Source organism: Aspergillus nidulans, chromosome II (assembly GCF_000011425.1).
Source record: "Aspergillus nidulans FGSC A4 chromosome II".
In the NCBI taxonomy this organism is placed as follows: Eukaryota; Fungi; Ascomycota; class Eurotiomycetes; order Eurotiales; family Aspergillaceae; genus Aspergillus; species Aspergillus nidulans.
In genome coordinates, this window is record NC_066258.1 from 1 (window position 1) to 13,973 (window position 13,973).

The following is a 13,973-nucleotide window of genomic DNA, read 5'->3' on the forward strand; positions in this document are numbered from 1 at the left end:
TAACCCTAACCCTAACCCTAACCCTAACCCTAACCCTAACCCTAACCCTAACCCTAACCCTAACCCTAACCCTAACCCTAACCCTAACCCTAACCCTAACCCTAACCCTAACCCTAACCCTAACCCTAACCACAAACAAGACTTGGGCGTCAAGGTTGTCAAAAAGGTAACGGTGTTCAAGACAATTGGCACTAATGCAGAGACTGGCCTGCCGGAGGACTGGATACATTTTGTCTTCTCTATAGGGGCCGATTCGAAGAAGAAGGGGAAGAAATAGGAAAGCATGCTGTGAAAGGCAAAGGGGTGTCATAGACCAGGTAGTGAATGCTTTGAGTATTTGAATATGGCATGGTATGCACCTAGGTACATGTAGATACTGATGGCCCACGCTGCTAGGGGAACTTGACCACGCGTGTAGGTGGAACTAGCATGCCTTCCATAGAAACAAACTCCTGAGTCACCTTTGGCCCATCCGTATCAGCTGGCTATGAACAAATTGACAAGTAGAGTCACTCAGTTAAAGGTGGACCATCTGATTAGTAAGCGTGATGAGCATCTCATTTAACGCCTGCATGCATAGGGACCCTTGGCAGTCTCAGGAGTCGCCCACCCTGCAGCCTCTTGGGCTTGTGTTTCTTTCTCAACCCGTTTCTTTACGTTCTTCCTCCCACCACCTCCAGGCTCATCTCGACACCAGCTGTCCTCTTTCATCTCATGGATCCATTCCAGCGAATCCCTGCCGAAATCATACAGGCCATACTCCTCCATACTGCCGACTTTGTTGGTGTTGAGAGTCTACTTGTTGCCTCGCCCCGCGTCCGTTCCGTGTTCCGGGCTGAGTCGCGCCTGATTACGAAGAATCTGATAGCATCGAATCCAATAACAAGAATCACCGAGCTCTCCCAGTTATGTCAGAGGGTCGCTGCTATTCAGAGTGCCGGTATCGAGTGCGCCAATTTAGAGGATTACAGGCAGACTTGCGACAATAGCCACGTTCTATTGGACCCTCTGAGCGAGCAGGACTTGTATAATTTTATATCAACTGCAGCCCGGATACAGCGCCTAACATGTATATGTCTCCATACAATGCAACGCAACCTTGTTGCAGCCGTGGAAAAGGCACTCGGCCCAGTCCAGGCAGAAAAATCAGGCCAGCCTCTCATCTGGATCGAGGAATACCGCGTATACTGGGCTCTCTGGCACCTGCAACACTACTCTGCTCTCCGACAAGCTGCGCGCAACAAGTGGAACTGGTCAGCGGACTCGCTCAAAGACCTTGATCAATACAATGTGTGGAATGGCCTCGCCCTTCTCACCCCTGAACAAATATGGACTGTCGCCGCGGTTCTCTGCGACATGGGTCTCCGGCCTGTATACCCTCACACGAAGGCAGACGAGCCTGAACCCAAAGAACCCGAGTTCGCATCATGGAGCTACGCCAAAGAAACGCCGATCCCACTTTTCCAATCTCTAGAGCTCCCCCCCAATGCCCACGACCATCCACTCTGGAGCCCCCCTTCACCCCCGGACACCAGCGCCCCGCCCTCAGAGTCCTTCGGACGGTCTCCGAGCTACGCCGCCACGGCTTCCCCCAGTACGCCAATGTTCCGCGCATACGGGGCCCAGATTTCGCGGCACAGGAACCCGTCGCGTGGTATGATCCGAATGCGCCCGTTCCGGCGGCTCGGCGTTGTTGTTTGGGATGCGTTCCGCTTGTGCGCGGTGGGGCTGTTTCATGGGCGCTCGCTCCCCAGGGATTGTGGCCTTGCGGGCGAGAACGATGTTTCCTGGTTTGAGATGGCGGCGCGGTGGTTGGCTTTGGTTGGAGAGCCGGTGCCGGAATTTTAGTGTAGCTGTTGGGGGTGATGGTGTCTGCTAGGTAGCATAATGTACCTTCTTTTACCGGGGGACATAACTGCTTTGATCTATGTTTCCATCCAGCGGGACTCCTTTCCTGATACTAGGGTAGAGAAATATGCAAGAGGTTACCATCGTGGGCTGACCTCTTGAAGTCGAAAGGAGGGGCTCTTCTTGCCTAGAGCCTACCAGCACCGCGTGGTCCGATGGGTCGATATGGGTACGCGTACTTGAGATGGGAACCTCCCGGCAACGCCAAGTTACTATTCTTAACATGCTGGAGTATATGGGAGCCTGGGAGTGGTACGACGCTCAAGTGCGACTAAGAACGACGTATCTCGAGCAACATTGCCGCGGAGGGAAACTCTTCCGAGTACACAAAACGTTTGGCTTGGTTCAGTAATCGAAAAGTGCTGGATGCCAGGTGCTTATCAGAACGCCAACTACCTTATGGAAGAGTTGAATGCCATCTCTTTGGAGGACCCTGCCAGCAAGTATCATTTTGCCTTCGCGGTTGGGACGGTCATGGTGGCTGCCTGGGTTCTGTCTGGCTGAGTTGTCGGGAATAGACACGGTGCTGACAACTGAGATGAGTTTGGTCCATGATCTGGCTTGTAACTAGTCACCGTGCTATCAACTTAAGTCTTTTTCTGGAGTCTTTGTGGTCGTAGATAAGTTACCTGCTTTCCCTTGCTTAGTAAGTAACTTGAATGCCCTGTTGTATTCACGTGAATCTATTAGCCACTTCTAGGTAGCGGCGGGGATGAGCATCGATCTCACCTCACCTTACCTTAGTCATTGTCCTTCACGGTCGCTATCCCAGCCAAAGTTTTTGTAAGGGATTCTGCACTTACTCTCGGATAAAAAGCTGATTGAAATCTCCTTGACAGAATGCTAAATAATAAGATCCACTCCGGTTCAGCGCTGTTGTTTTCGAGATGGACGCGGACTTATGATGGTTCAAGGACTGGAAGCCGACAAATGACCGGAAACTCTCAAATACGCAAATAACGCGGCTTGTCGCTCTTACAAGGCAATGGAGACACAATCGTGTACTTGATACCTTGAGCATTTGGGTCTCAGACCCTTCTAAGTTCTGGGGATTTGAACCTTTCCGAACAGAGAGCGAGTGGATACAGGAATGTGTACGAACCAAGCTCCCTAGCTTTGAAGATTGCGACGAAGACACCGAGAATAGTGAGAAAGTCTCTGCACGCCGTAGGGTTCTTCTTATTATTCTTCATGATATCATTCAAATAGGGTTGTCAACCCGCACCGCAACCCGCAGCGGGCCACCGCACCGCACCGCAGCAGTGCGGTGAGGGTTCGAAAATCGGCAGTCCGCGCGGGTTGCGGGTTCTAATAGGAGAACCCGCGCAGGTTTGCAGGCCACCGTGCAGGTTTTACTAGCAGGAATATAGATATTCTGTATATAGTACAGACTGATTACATTTATTCTATACAGAGTATGGAACCAATAATTATAGATTAGCTAGAAACTCTCTCTACTGAGTATAGTATCTACCCATGGGTAGTTTTATAACACTAAACAACACATGTATTAATACTAAAACTAAGATTCTATCTATATATTATTATACAAATCCTAGTAATAACTAGCAGGAACCTGATATTGTTTGTTGCGCGTGCTATAGGCCACAGTATATTCTGACTCAATATCTTAATAATGAGAAACCAGAGCTCTAACTGTTGCCTGAGCTTGACTTGCAACTGGGACTGGGGGAGTTGTCAAATGTTGAGTAAATAAAGTAGGTTGAGAAGGGAAAGATAAGTCCTAATCAAGTATTAATTAGAAATAATCTTCCTTAGTATCTTTATTATCTCCAACCAGACCTTTTTTATTACTAATATAGCCAGCCTCTGGCAGAGTAGACTTGTTAAACCACGGGTTGGGGCGGGTTTTCAGGCCTAGCTGATCCGCCCACGCGGGTTTTGGGGTGGGTTACCTTCACAGTAAACCGCCCATGGGTTTAGCAAATAATTCTAACCCAACCTAAATAACCCAAAATAACCCAGTTATGCATATCATTACTCTAATAAGCAGTGATCTACATAGTTAATAAAATACTGTATTTAAATACTGTATTATAACTATCTAAATAAGAAAATATAATCTAAATACTGTATTATAACTATCTAAATAAGAAAATATAATCTAAATACAGTAATATACCTATTCAGATATCTTGGCAACCCAGCGGGTTGCTCCGCCGGGCTTTGGGGCAGCCAAAAATATCCAAAACCCAATAGATAATTAGAAGGTCTAACCCAACCCATTTCTTGGCGGGTCGGGGCGGGTTGGGGCGGGTTTCGTGGGTTGGGTTTAACAAGTCTACTGCCTTGCATATTGGTGTGATCTCTCTTTTTTTTTTTTTTTTTCATAGCCTGTACAGCCAGTAATAGCCGACCCTCCTTTTTATGGGCGTTTTGGCTTGACCCAGCACGTAATCAGGTCATGGTGGTTGATGGACGATAGATGACCACATTGGCTTGTAAAAAGCTGGTAGAGTGCGCAGCTCGCTTACCAACCATGTTACACATCTGAGAGGGTGCAAGGGAGCTATGGAAGGAACAACCAGCTTGAGACAGATCAGAATCGAGTTTCATCTGTACAAGGATTGTCAAGACACGGGTGAATTTTGTAATATCTTTCATTGCCATAATCAAGCTGCCTTCCCCGTGGGAAATGTACATATATACAGCTTGGATTTGGATCTTGCGCTGAGTTAGCGCGGGCAGGTCTGTTCTTCGCTAGCTTGAATATTGCTCGACCTTTCTGCAACCATAGCGGTCTGGATTCATTCTGGCCATTCATATCACTAACTAATTATTACGACTTCTGTTACCTTTCTTTCCCTGACGAAAAAATCGTAAAATGCGCCATAGTCTGCTCTTGTTCTCTTCGTTCGGTCGCCCCCATAGCTATCTCTTCACGCTGGGCGAAAGGGCCATCCCTTAATTGTAAAGTCTGTGGGGAGGTTCACTACACAAACACACAAACACACAAACAAATCTAGTCAGCCTCTTACCTAGATCAAAATTGTACATCTGCTGAGGCAATTTACGAACCCGCACCGACTTCTTCTGCCTACATTACTTGCCTCTACCCCATATACTCAGTCAAAACCTATCATGCTTTCAAGGCTCCTTCCACCACGGTCCTAGTGGGCATGGCCCTCACTAGCCAAGCAGCCCAAACTTTCAGCAACACCGGCACCCTCACCGGCTGAGACAGCACAAACAAAGACACCACGGCACCGTGCAACAAGTCAGCAATGTTGCCTTCAAAGGCCCCAAAGCCCTTAAAGTAACGCAGGTCTACAATTCCAGGTACAGTGGACGCTACCACTCGGAGCTCGTGCACAACGCCGGCTATCGCCGCGGCGACACAGCCTTCTACGGCTTTGCGTTCCGCCTGCAGCAGGACTGGGAGTTTACAAGCCAATTGTACAATCTCGCGCAGTTTATTGCTAATTTCAACGATTCCGGGTGCGACGATTGGATGCCCTCAACAATGATCTGGCTGCAAGGAAATCAGCTTTACTCGCGCATGAAGACAGGTACCGTCTGTGCGCAGCAGACAGATATGTTTCCGAATATAGTGTCCGTCTCGGCGGGCGAGTGGCATAGGATCATCTTGCAGGTGAAATGGGAGTCTGACTTGACAGGATACTTCAAAGTCTGGTTTGATGGTGTAAAGGCCAAGGAGGTTTATAATATCAGGACGATGATTGTGCATAATCGGCAGTTCCAGTTTCGTGTGGGACTTTATGCAAATGCATGGCATGATCAGGGGTATCTGGAAGGGAGTCAAGGTACCAGGCAGGTTTAGTACGATGAGATTGGCATTGGACGTGCTTTTGCCGATGCGGATCCGAATCAGTGGTAACAGTCTTATTTTGGAGTCTTACTCTTGTTATATTGAAATGTGGGTTTGTTTGGATTTCTTAACATCCATGCTATGCTTTATATTTCCATCTTAATGCCTAGATGGCTGAAATAGATAATTATGTACCGGGATGAGTTAACCCTGCATTGATTTATTATTCTAATAAGGAGGGCAGAACCGGATGAATTAAAGAGTATTCTCCTTATCTGATAAACTCAGAGTAGCATGCTTAAGAGAATGCTTAGAATATAATAAGTTACATGTCTGCCCCCTGCAGTACTAAAAAACAGTTATTAAGCGTTAACTTTTTCTTGTGTTAGAGAAGCTGGTTGAGTAGGGTTTGATTATAAGGGTGAAGATAATGGGTTGGTTGGTTGTAGATATTGTGACTTTTTTGGTACTGCATGGGGTGGATATGTAGTTTCTTATGTTTTCTTACCTAATAGCGCCTGCCGTCTATTGCCTCGGAGAATGGTTAATTGGGGAGTACCGTTTACCTGTAAAAACCCATCATTCTTTCCCATTGCCGGGCCAGAAAACTATTCTGAGCTACCTGCTGCAGATTAGTGGTATATAATTGAATATAGGAGCTGGAACTCGTACCTTGCCCAACACAGTCTGTTAATCAGCGCAAATGATCTCTAAACCCTTCCTCTCACTCTCACCATTGTATGTCCCGCTATAAATCACGTGTAGCAAAGAGAGTCCTGTTTTTTAACCCTACAGCTCGCGAATGATGGCATTGCTCCTAGTTACCAGCGAGCCTTCAGCCGTATCGAGTGAATGCCTTTCGCTGCCCTCATTTTCGGATGAGGATACAATACATAGTACAGTACTATATATCTAAACCAGCAGCATCGAAGGTAAGTTTATCTTTTTTTCCCACACCCCTCCCTCAATATGTTCGACATTTATCCTTGATGGAAGCTCGAAAGCTTCTCCGTCTTGGTGCTGATCCATTGATAGGCGGGAAGATAGGGATGGGAAGATACGGACTCGCGTGTGTGACACGCTGTGTTCGCCGGCAATGAGCACGGATAATGACGTTGAGACTTCGTCAATAAGACCGCCGATTTCACCGGTAGGATTAGAGCAAGGGTAAAGGTGTATTCGAGACATGGCAGCATGTATGTTTCGGTATGATAACTCGCGGTTACGAAACTGAACATATATTGCTATTGTTGCAATACAAATTCGAGCGATTTGCAGTATTATTTATTCACAAATGCACCAGTCGCTCATGCAGTCATACATTCGGTATATTTGTAGGGTTTGATCATGCTATTGTGTACTTGTGCCGGCTATTCGCAATCAGGGGCCTCTGTTAGATACATACACTCAGGGCTACAAGTTCCCCACCGAGGGATGTTATATCTGATAATAATCCTAGGCTACATTACATTCTCTATATACAAACAGACAGAGTACGAGTTAACGGTTGCAGCTGGCAAAGCATTATAGTTCCTATCTACAACTGTTTCCTTGGCGCCTGGCCACCCTTCTTCGGCGACGGCCCTTGCCTACCCCCTCTGTACACCCCGTCACCATCAGCCAGGCTCCGTAGCTCCCCAATATCCGTAGTTGCAACAGCGACTGAGACCGCCTGGCTGTTGACAAACTCGGCGGAAACCCGGATTGTCTCCAGTGAGTCTTCAACGTTGTGAACAAGAAGAAGGGTGCCTTCGTCTGCAGTTGTTTGATCGTCTGCGACAAGAAATACAGTTCGATCTACCACAGTTTTCGACGCATTTTCCTGTATAAACTGCGCGACCTTGTTTACATCCCAACCAAGAAATGGGGATTGAAAAGTATCAATCGGCGGCTTGGTGACAGATTCTTTTTTGTATTTTCGAAGATCGTCGCCGTCCGCTGTCGTGAGAAGGAGGAGGGTTGGAGGCGAATTGATCTTGGACGAGGCCTTGTACGCTATTGAAAGGATGGTTGAGAGAAGCTGTAACTGTTAGCTAATACGGGCTGGGGTTTGAAGAAAACAAAAGATGGCTGCGTACAATGGGCGACACCTCGTGGGTGCAGATGATTGGAATGAGGCTCATTGTGGTGTAATTCTAGATTGCAATGTCTGTCGTGGAACTGTGCTGTGTGAGGGAAAACAGAGTTAGGAAGAGGAAGCTGTTCATGTGCGGAGAAGAGATGAAAGGCTGTCCGACTACGTCACCTACAAGGGGCCAAGAACCGGTTGGTCACTGCCGATCGATTCCCCGACAAGCTCGCGCCGTGATCGGCCTGCGCATTAGTGGCACTCATATGGGGGCGAGGAATGAGGCTGACATGGCTGTGTGACGATCCCCGACGAGCCCAGACCGCTTGGTTGGAGGAACTGGGAACCAGCATAGGCGCTGAGAATGCTTTTATTGGTGTGTTGGTACACTCCAGTTCGTTGTAATCCCACTCAACTGTTGGAGTTCCCTGTTGACATCCAGGCAGAAGCTTGCTTTCAGCCCGCTTGTACATGCTAGTCTGAAACACCTAATGAACATGCCGCAGTAACTCGGCTAGAGGGCGTCCAACAAGAGTTCACTGTCTACCAGGTACTCCGCGCTGGTCCGTAGTCGGTATCTTCCCTTTCTTTCTCGGAGTCTGAGCTGGCCAAATCTTTAGATTGGAGCTCTTCTGGCCACGCTAATCCTGCCCCCGTAGACACAGCCCGTTGATCCAGCTGATCCACCCGCTATCGGGCCGACTAGTGGCCTGTCTCAGTGTCTGCGACTAGCCTGCTCGGGGATTATTATCTGAGTATAATGCAACGCAGTGACGAAGGCTCGCATACCTAGTGCTGACGGACCGAATATCAAGCACGGTTCATTGAGAAGCCATGCTGAATGCCTGAACAGCTTGCAATGAGAAGTCGAATATCACTTTGGGGGCCGGATGCGTCATTTTCACAGCACTCAGACTTGCACACTCCTTGGCGATGGCCAGGCAAGGTATATAAACCGTTCCCTTAGGCAGAATATTACCATCTTCAGTAGAAAGCGTCGCAGCCTTTGTGAAAATAAACAAGCCTGTCTCTCAGACTCCTTAATCATGCGCGTGTTTCTGCCATTTGCTATAGCGGCCATGACCGTCAACGCAGCCACGTTTGACTGGGACTGCACCAATTCCCTCGGAGCATGCCAGAACTACTGCTTTTACGCACAGTGTCGTGGCGGCGCAGGCCAGCAACTCACCTACGATGCCGACACTTCCAACCGTGCACCGCGCAGACGGGCTTCCGGGTGCAGCAAGACCCCCTGCAGCGACAGCAGCCTGTCGTACTCGAGCTTCGGCAACTCCTGTGATGAGTTTCCCTTTGCGAGTACGCGCGAGGGCGGGTCAGGCGCTCGCCTGAGATGCGTGGATTCAACCGAGAATAGCAGTACATCTTTCACCTCCAAATTGATTAGCTCCACTGACCTGATGGATAGGCGAGGGAGGTCAGCTTAGCAGTTTCTACGGCACCATTAACGACGGCGACACGTTTGGCATCACCATTGAGAATTGGAGGGGAGCGTATGTTCTGGCTAACAACCTGCTTTTTATGTCATATAGTAGCCCTGCTAACTCTACTGTCAGCTCTTACTGCGAAGATAACCCGACATGCTCCAACGACGGGGGCGAATTCTTCCTCGATCCTACCGGCAACTTTGTCGACGGCAAGAGAAGTATCACTGGTCGTGGACTGACGCTTGATCCGGGTTACAGCACTCCAGCGGCAAAACTGAGGACAATCAAAACTGAAGACGGCACCGAGCATCTGGTGATCGCTGAGGATTCTGGCAACCCTCTAAAGGCCGGTGACGAGATCTGGAGTGCGCGTCGTAATGCCACTCTGAAAATTGTGGATTAGTAGACGCGCAAGCAGTGGCTGACCCAAGTGAAAGAAATCATTTGTACTATGTAGGGAGTCTGAGCTCACTGAACATGGATCAAAATGGGGGTAATTGCAACTACCTTAGCAGGGATAATATGAGTATATAGTGATGTTAATGGGACATTCAGGCATTCCAGCCGTTCTATACTTCATACAGATATTGACTGGACTTCCATGATTCTCGACTAGTTATAAGACATGCCGTACACGTGTTTACTTTTGCCCTTTCTCCACATTGAGGGATGATGCAGCATATCTCGCATATGCTGACCTCTGCTCATTGACAAGAGAAGCCAAACCCCAGTTTGTCTCAAAGCACCGAACCACGTCAAATCTGCAGACGGTGCTCTTTTATGACCTTTGGTGCCTTCTTGCTTCCGGCATTCCTATTGATCAACTTCGAACTATTGCACACCACTCCCAGTTCCTGAGGCAGCCCATATATCTTATTTTCCTTATCTTCCCCTTGTTTATGTAGCGCATGCAGAAGCACTGTTGCGTACCTTGTCCTTGACAGCGTCCACTCATGGTCCAAACACAGATACTAAAGATACTTTGAATCTTTCATTCGGTCCTTTCCGTTCTAAACCCATCAAAATTTCGCCGATAATAGATTCATGCACCTAGTTATGCGGTTGTCTTGGTCGGCCAGACTGTCGCCCTAAAATACACCCATCTACAACTGCCCTGATACAGCCACACGCAAACATATCAAGCTGTGCGAGTGCGACGAGGATGAGATGCATATAGAAAGCTTGAATGTCTTTCAAGCATCATTATTTGCTCTTTGCTATAAATTAACGAGAATTCGCTTTGCTCATGCCTGGATGACCCTCAGTCGTGCAGACGCTGGCAGAAATCCTCAACCTATAATACACTGATAACGGTGAGGTGTCTCAACAGCAGCGGTTCACGTCTCTATAGGATGCCTCGGAAATCAGATTATCCTGTGACGCTCGCAATCTCGCTTGCAAGCAGAGATCCGGTGTTTCTTCTGGTTGTTGTATATCTTTGAGTATATTAGTATTATCTCTCGCAGTAGTGGCTACTGGCTTCTAGAACTGTCATTGCCGTATGATGAAGGATTATACCTCCCACATTCCAATAAGGTTTGACTGCAAAGCCGTCCGTGAAGATTTATTGCCATTTCCGCTGCACCTGACCCTATGGGCAACGTATATTACCCTTCACGAGGCCGCGAGCTGTATTGTTGAAGAGCAGGTCCCACCCAAGCTGGTTGCAGCGGAAAGGTCGCAAGTGCAGTACAGCTGTGGTATTCAAAATTCTCGGAGCTATTCATATGAACTGCCCGGTCCAGCTGTGGAGGTAATTGCATCTTTTCTCAGCATATTGTCCTTCTGAGTCTTATTCAAATCTCTGATTCAGCGTGACCACTCTCCAAGCAGGATTCATTGGCTGCGCCATTTCTATGAGCCTGATCCGCTCTGAGCCGCAGGCTTGCCAACAGTGGCATAGCCTCGATCAGCATCGTAGACTCTCTGCGCTTGTTACGGGCCGCCTTGGACCAGGTCGAGGACCCTGATGGGTATTGGCACTGAGCTAGTGGTGCGGCGGTAACTGACTTGGCTAAGTGGGACGAACAGCAACATAAGAGCCATGCTGGGGAATGAGCTGAGGCTTTACCTGTAGACATGACTTGACAGCCTTTTCTAGCCAGAGTATAATTCTAGCTTTTTGTGGATGAGTACAGATGCGCACTGACAGCAGTACCACTAATATTTTACTTGAATTCTTGATCAGATATGGATCACTTTAGAAATCATTACTGACTCTATTACTGCTAGCTGTCTTTTTGGTTGCAGTGGTTGAAGTAAAAGAGCCTAGCTTCATTTCTAATAACTGTCCTTTCGGTTATGGTGTTTCAAGTATTAGAGGGAGTAAAGCCAACTCCTGTTTTCCCTACAATTCTTCGCGATACCTACTGTATGAGCACTGCGATTCTAGACAACAATTACAACAGCCAGCAGCATCGATGTAGGGCAGATAAATAATCCTAGTAGCAACAGCCAAACCTGCTGCCGTACCCCCTTCCAGTTCCCCGGCTTCTGTGATAGGTTCTGTGGTAGCTCCCTTGTTTGCTTCTGCTTTGTTGCCATCCCTGTCCTGCTCTCTTCCTGATAGTACTCTGCCATTCCCATACACCCTTTGTCTTGGCAAAAATAAACATCATCAGGGATGGGAAGAGATGCAATCCGTCCCCCGGTGTTGTCAATCACTAGTCGACTTGTGTCCGTTCGTGTAGGAATGATAGAAACATCAATAACGGACAGCGCGGAGGCTGGGGATCTGCGGAGGTTCTTAACTACTAGCTGCCTCGCGCTGTCGCTGATGACATCCAGAAGTCGCTGAAACTCCGTGAGGCTTCGCTCCCGGGTATTGAACACTTCCTGCATCGTCAGATCCCGGTACCGCTGGAGTGCTTCATCTAGACAGCCGTCATCACCTGGCTCCGGAAGCACTGCGTCGACGATGAGCAGCCACACAGCTGGATTTGTTTGTAGGGGCCGCACCAAGGGGGCAAGAATCCGGATGGCATTGGCGTTGGTATGATTATGTAGCACCATGCGCAGCAGAAATATGTCTGTGTTCTGAATGGGCTGTTCGTCGCAGTGGTTGTAAATGCCAAGTTCGATGGCAGACCGGACACTTTCCAGTTGTGATTTTAGGACGGGCGGCTCTGGTTGATTTGCTCGGCTGAGTCTTGCACGACGAAGCGCAGTCTGGGAAAGGCTTCGGCCAAGGCGACGCATACGGTTCCCGGGCCCCCGTCAATCTGTCACGCTATCTGTTAGATTGGGTTTTGTGGTCTCTGCACCGAGGAAGAAGTGGAGAATGCGACCTTACATGCACCAAGAGCCCTTGGTCTAGCCGGGCCGAGTCGTAGTCGGTCAGCAGATGCCGTACCGCCGTGCCCTCGCTAGCAGACACCCCTTTTATATAGGCAGCGAAGAGCCTGTTAAACTCTCTAGACCGCGTGATAAACGCAAAGGCAGATATGGACGTCTTCATGGCCAGGTTGACCACTGTCTCGGTAGGCTGCTCTGACTCCCCCCATTTTTCCGTTGCTTCGGCCCTCTCCGAGGACACCGGCATATAGAAATCGGTTATAAAGCGGACCCAACCAAGGTAGGCGAGCGTAGTAACAAACTGCCGGGAGGCTCTGTTGTGGGCGACTTTTCCCAGCTCTGGCTTGCATAGACAGCTGCTGGTGATGGCCATGCGGGTCACGCTCTGCAGTTGACGCTCCGGCACCGCGCAGATGCTGGCTAGCTGGGAGTAGGGAACAGCGCCGGTCAAGGGCACTGCGGCAAAGACTTGGGAGTGCGCGAGCCATTTGATGCACGCAATATATTGATACTGTCACCCTCTTGATATCAGCATTTGGTCTAGGGTTAATAAGGGTTTAATGAGCTCCTCTGGTCTGTTCCGGAGAATGACAGGGGAGAAAGCTGTGCTGGAACCTACTTGAATGCCAACATTGGGAGATACTCGCTGGGCTCTGCGGCAATCTGCAGAACCTCTTTGGCCGCGGAGAGAAGCTGCTGGCGCGCCTCTCGTACATATGCGGGCGCCGTTTGAGGCAGCGCCACTGAGGGGCTGTCCGGGCCCGATGACGGGTGTGGGATTCTATCCAGGGTGCAGTACCCGCTAACGATTTTCGCAGTTGCACTGATAGTCTCAGCAAGCGTCTCCAGAGGGCTAAGCGTGCTCATGATGGGCGTGAATATACGTCGGCGGGCAAGCACTGCCTGTCCTTGTGGGGGCGTCTGGTGGCCTTTGTATTATGAGCAGCCCGCTCCGCGAACAACAGAGAAAAGGACCATTCTGCAGGCTAATAACCACGAGGCCTCAAATGCATTCAGGTTCGCTGACCGAAGCTTTTTAAAGGGAGTGCCATGCAAATGCAGGACCGAATCGAGCGGGAATGTGCCCTGAGTTCCATACTTATATATACCTATATCTTTGGAAACCGACTCTAAACCCGCGCCCTGTTACTACTTTTAATTGACTATGAGATTCCTCTGTCTCCATGGTGCAGGGACTAGTGGTGCCATCTTCCGCGCGCAGACCAGTATGCCTGCTTGTCTGTCAATCTGTCTGATATGGACTGTTCCAACATGGGACTGTTCAAGATCTTCATAAAAGAGCAAAGGGTCTAAGGATTTCGACGAGGCTAATCAGACGCTTACTCTCTAGCGGCCTTTCGTGAGAAACTGGGTCCTAGCCGACACACCTTTGAGTTTGTAGACGCTCGCTCCGCACCCATCGCCGGCGGGCCCGGGAATATCTCCTTTCTTCATTCTGGTGTTCCAT

At 49.0% G+C, this 13,973-nt stretch overlaps 4 protein-coding genes across 4 annotated transcripts, besides 1 other annotated feature; 2 read left to right on the forward strand and 2 right to left on the reverse strand.

Annotated features, from left to right (window-relative positions):
- Positions 1–13,973: part of a sequence feature (contig 1.134 1..78670(1)) that runs on past the window's edge.
- Positions 5,154–5,901, forward strand: ANIA_07849 (polysaccharide lyase; the record flags this gene model as incomplete). Its single annotated transcript, XM_676026.1, has 3 exons — positions 5,154–5,185; positions 5,215–5,693; positions 5,882–5,901. The coding sequence occupies 3 exons, from the start codon at positions 5,154–5,156 to the stop codon at positions 5,899–5,901; spliced, it is 531 nt and encodes a 176-aa protein (XP_681118.1).
- Positions 6,679–7,821, reverse strand: ANIA_07850 (uncharacterized protein; the record flags this gene model as incomplete). Its single annotated transcript, XM_676027.1, has 4 exons — positions 6,679–6,942; positions 7,104–7,141; positions 7,292–7,718; positions 7,777–7,821. 4 exons carry the CDS (start codon positions 7,819–7,821, stop codon positions 6,679–6,681), a joined length of 774 nt encoding a protein of 257 aa, XP_681119.1.
- Positions 8,813–9,614, forward strand: ANIA_07851 (uncharacterized protein; the record flags this gene model as incomplete). The annotated part of the gene is made up of 3 exons (XM_676028.1): positions 8,813–9,083; positions 9,193–9,277; positions 9,341–9,614. 3 exons carry the CDS (start codon positions 8,813–8,815, stop codon positions 9,612–9,614), a joined length of 630 nt encoding a protein of 209 aa, XP_681120.1.
- ANIA_07852 (uncharacterized protein) lies at positions 11,600–13,372 on the reverse strand (the record flags this gene model as incomplete). The annotated part of the gene is made up of 4 exons (XM_676029.1): positions 11,600–12,379; positions 12,504–12,929; positions 13,018–13,045; positions 13,125–13,372. The coding sequence occupies 4 exons, from the start codon at positions 13,370–13,372 to the stop codon at positions 11,600–11,602; spliced, it is 1,482 nt and encodes a 493-aa protein (XP_681121.1).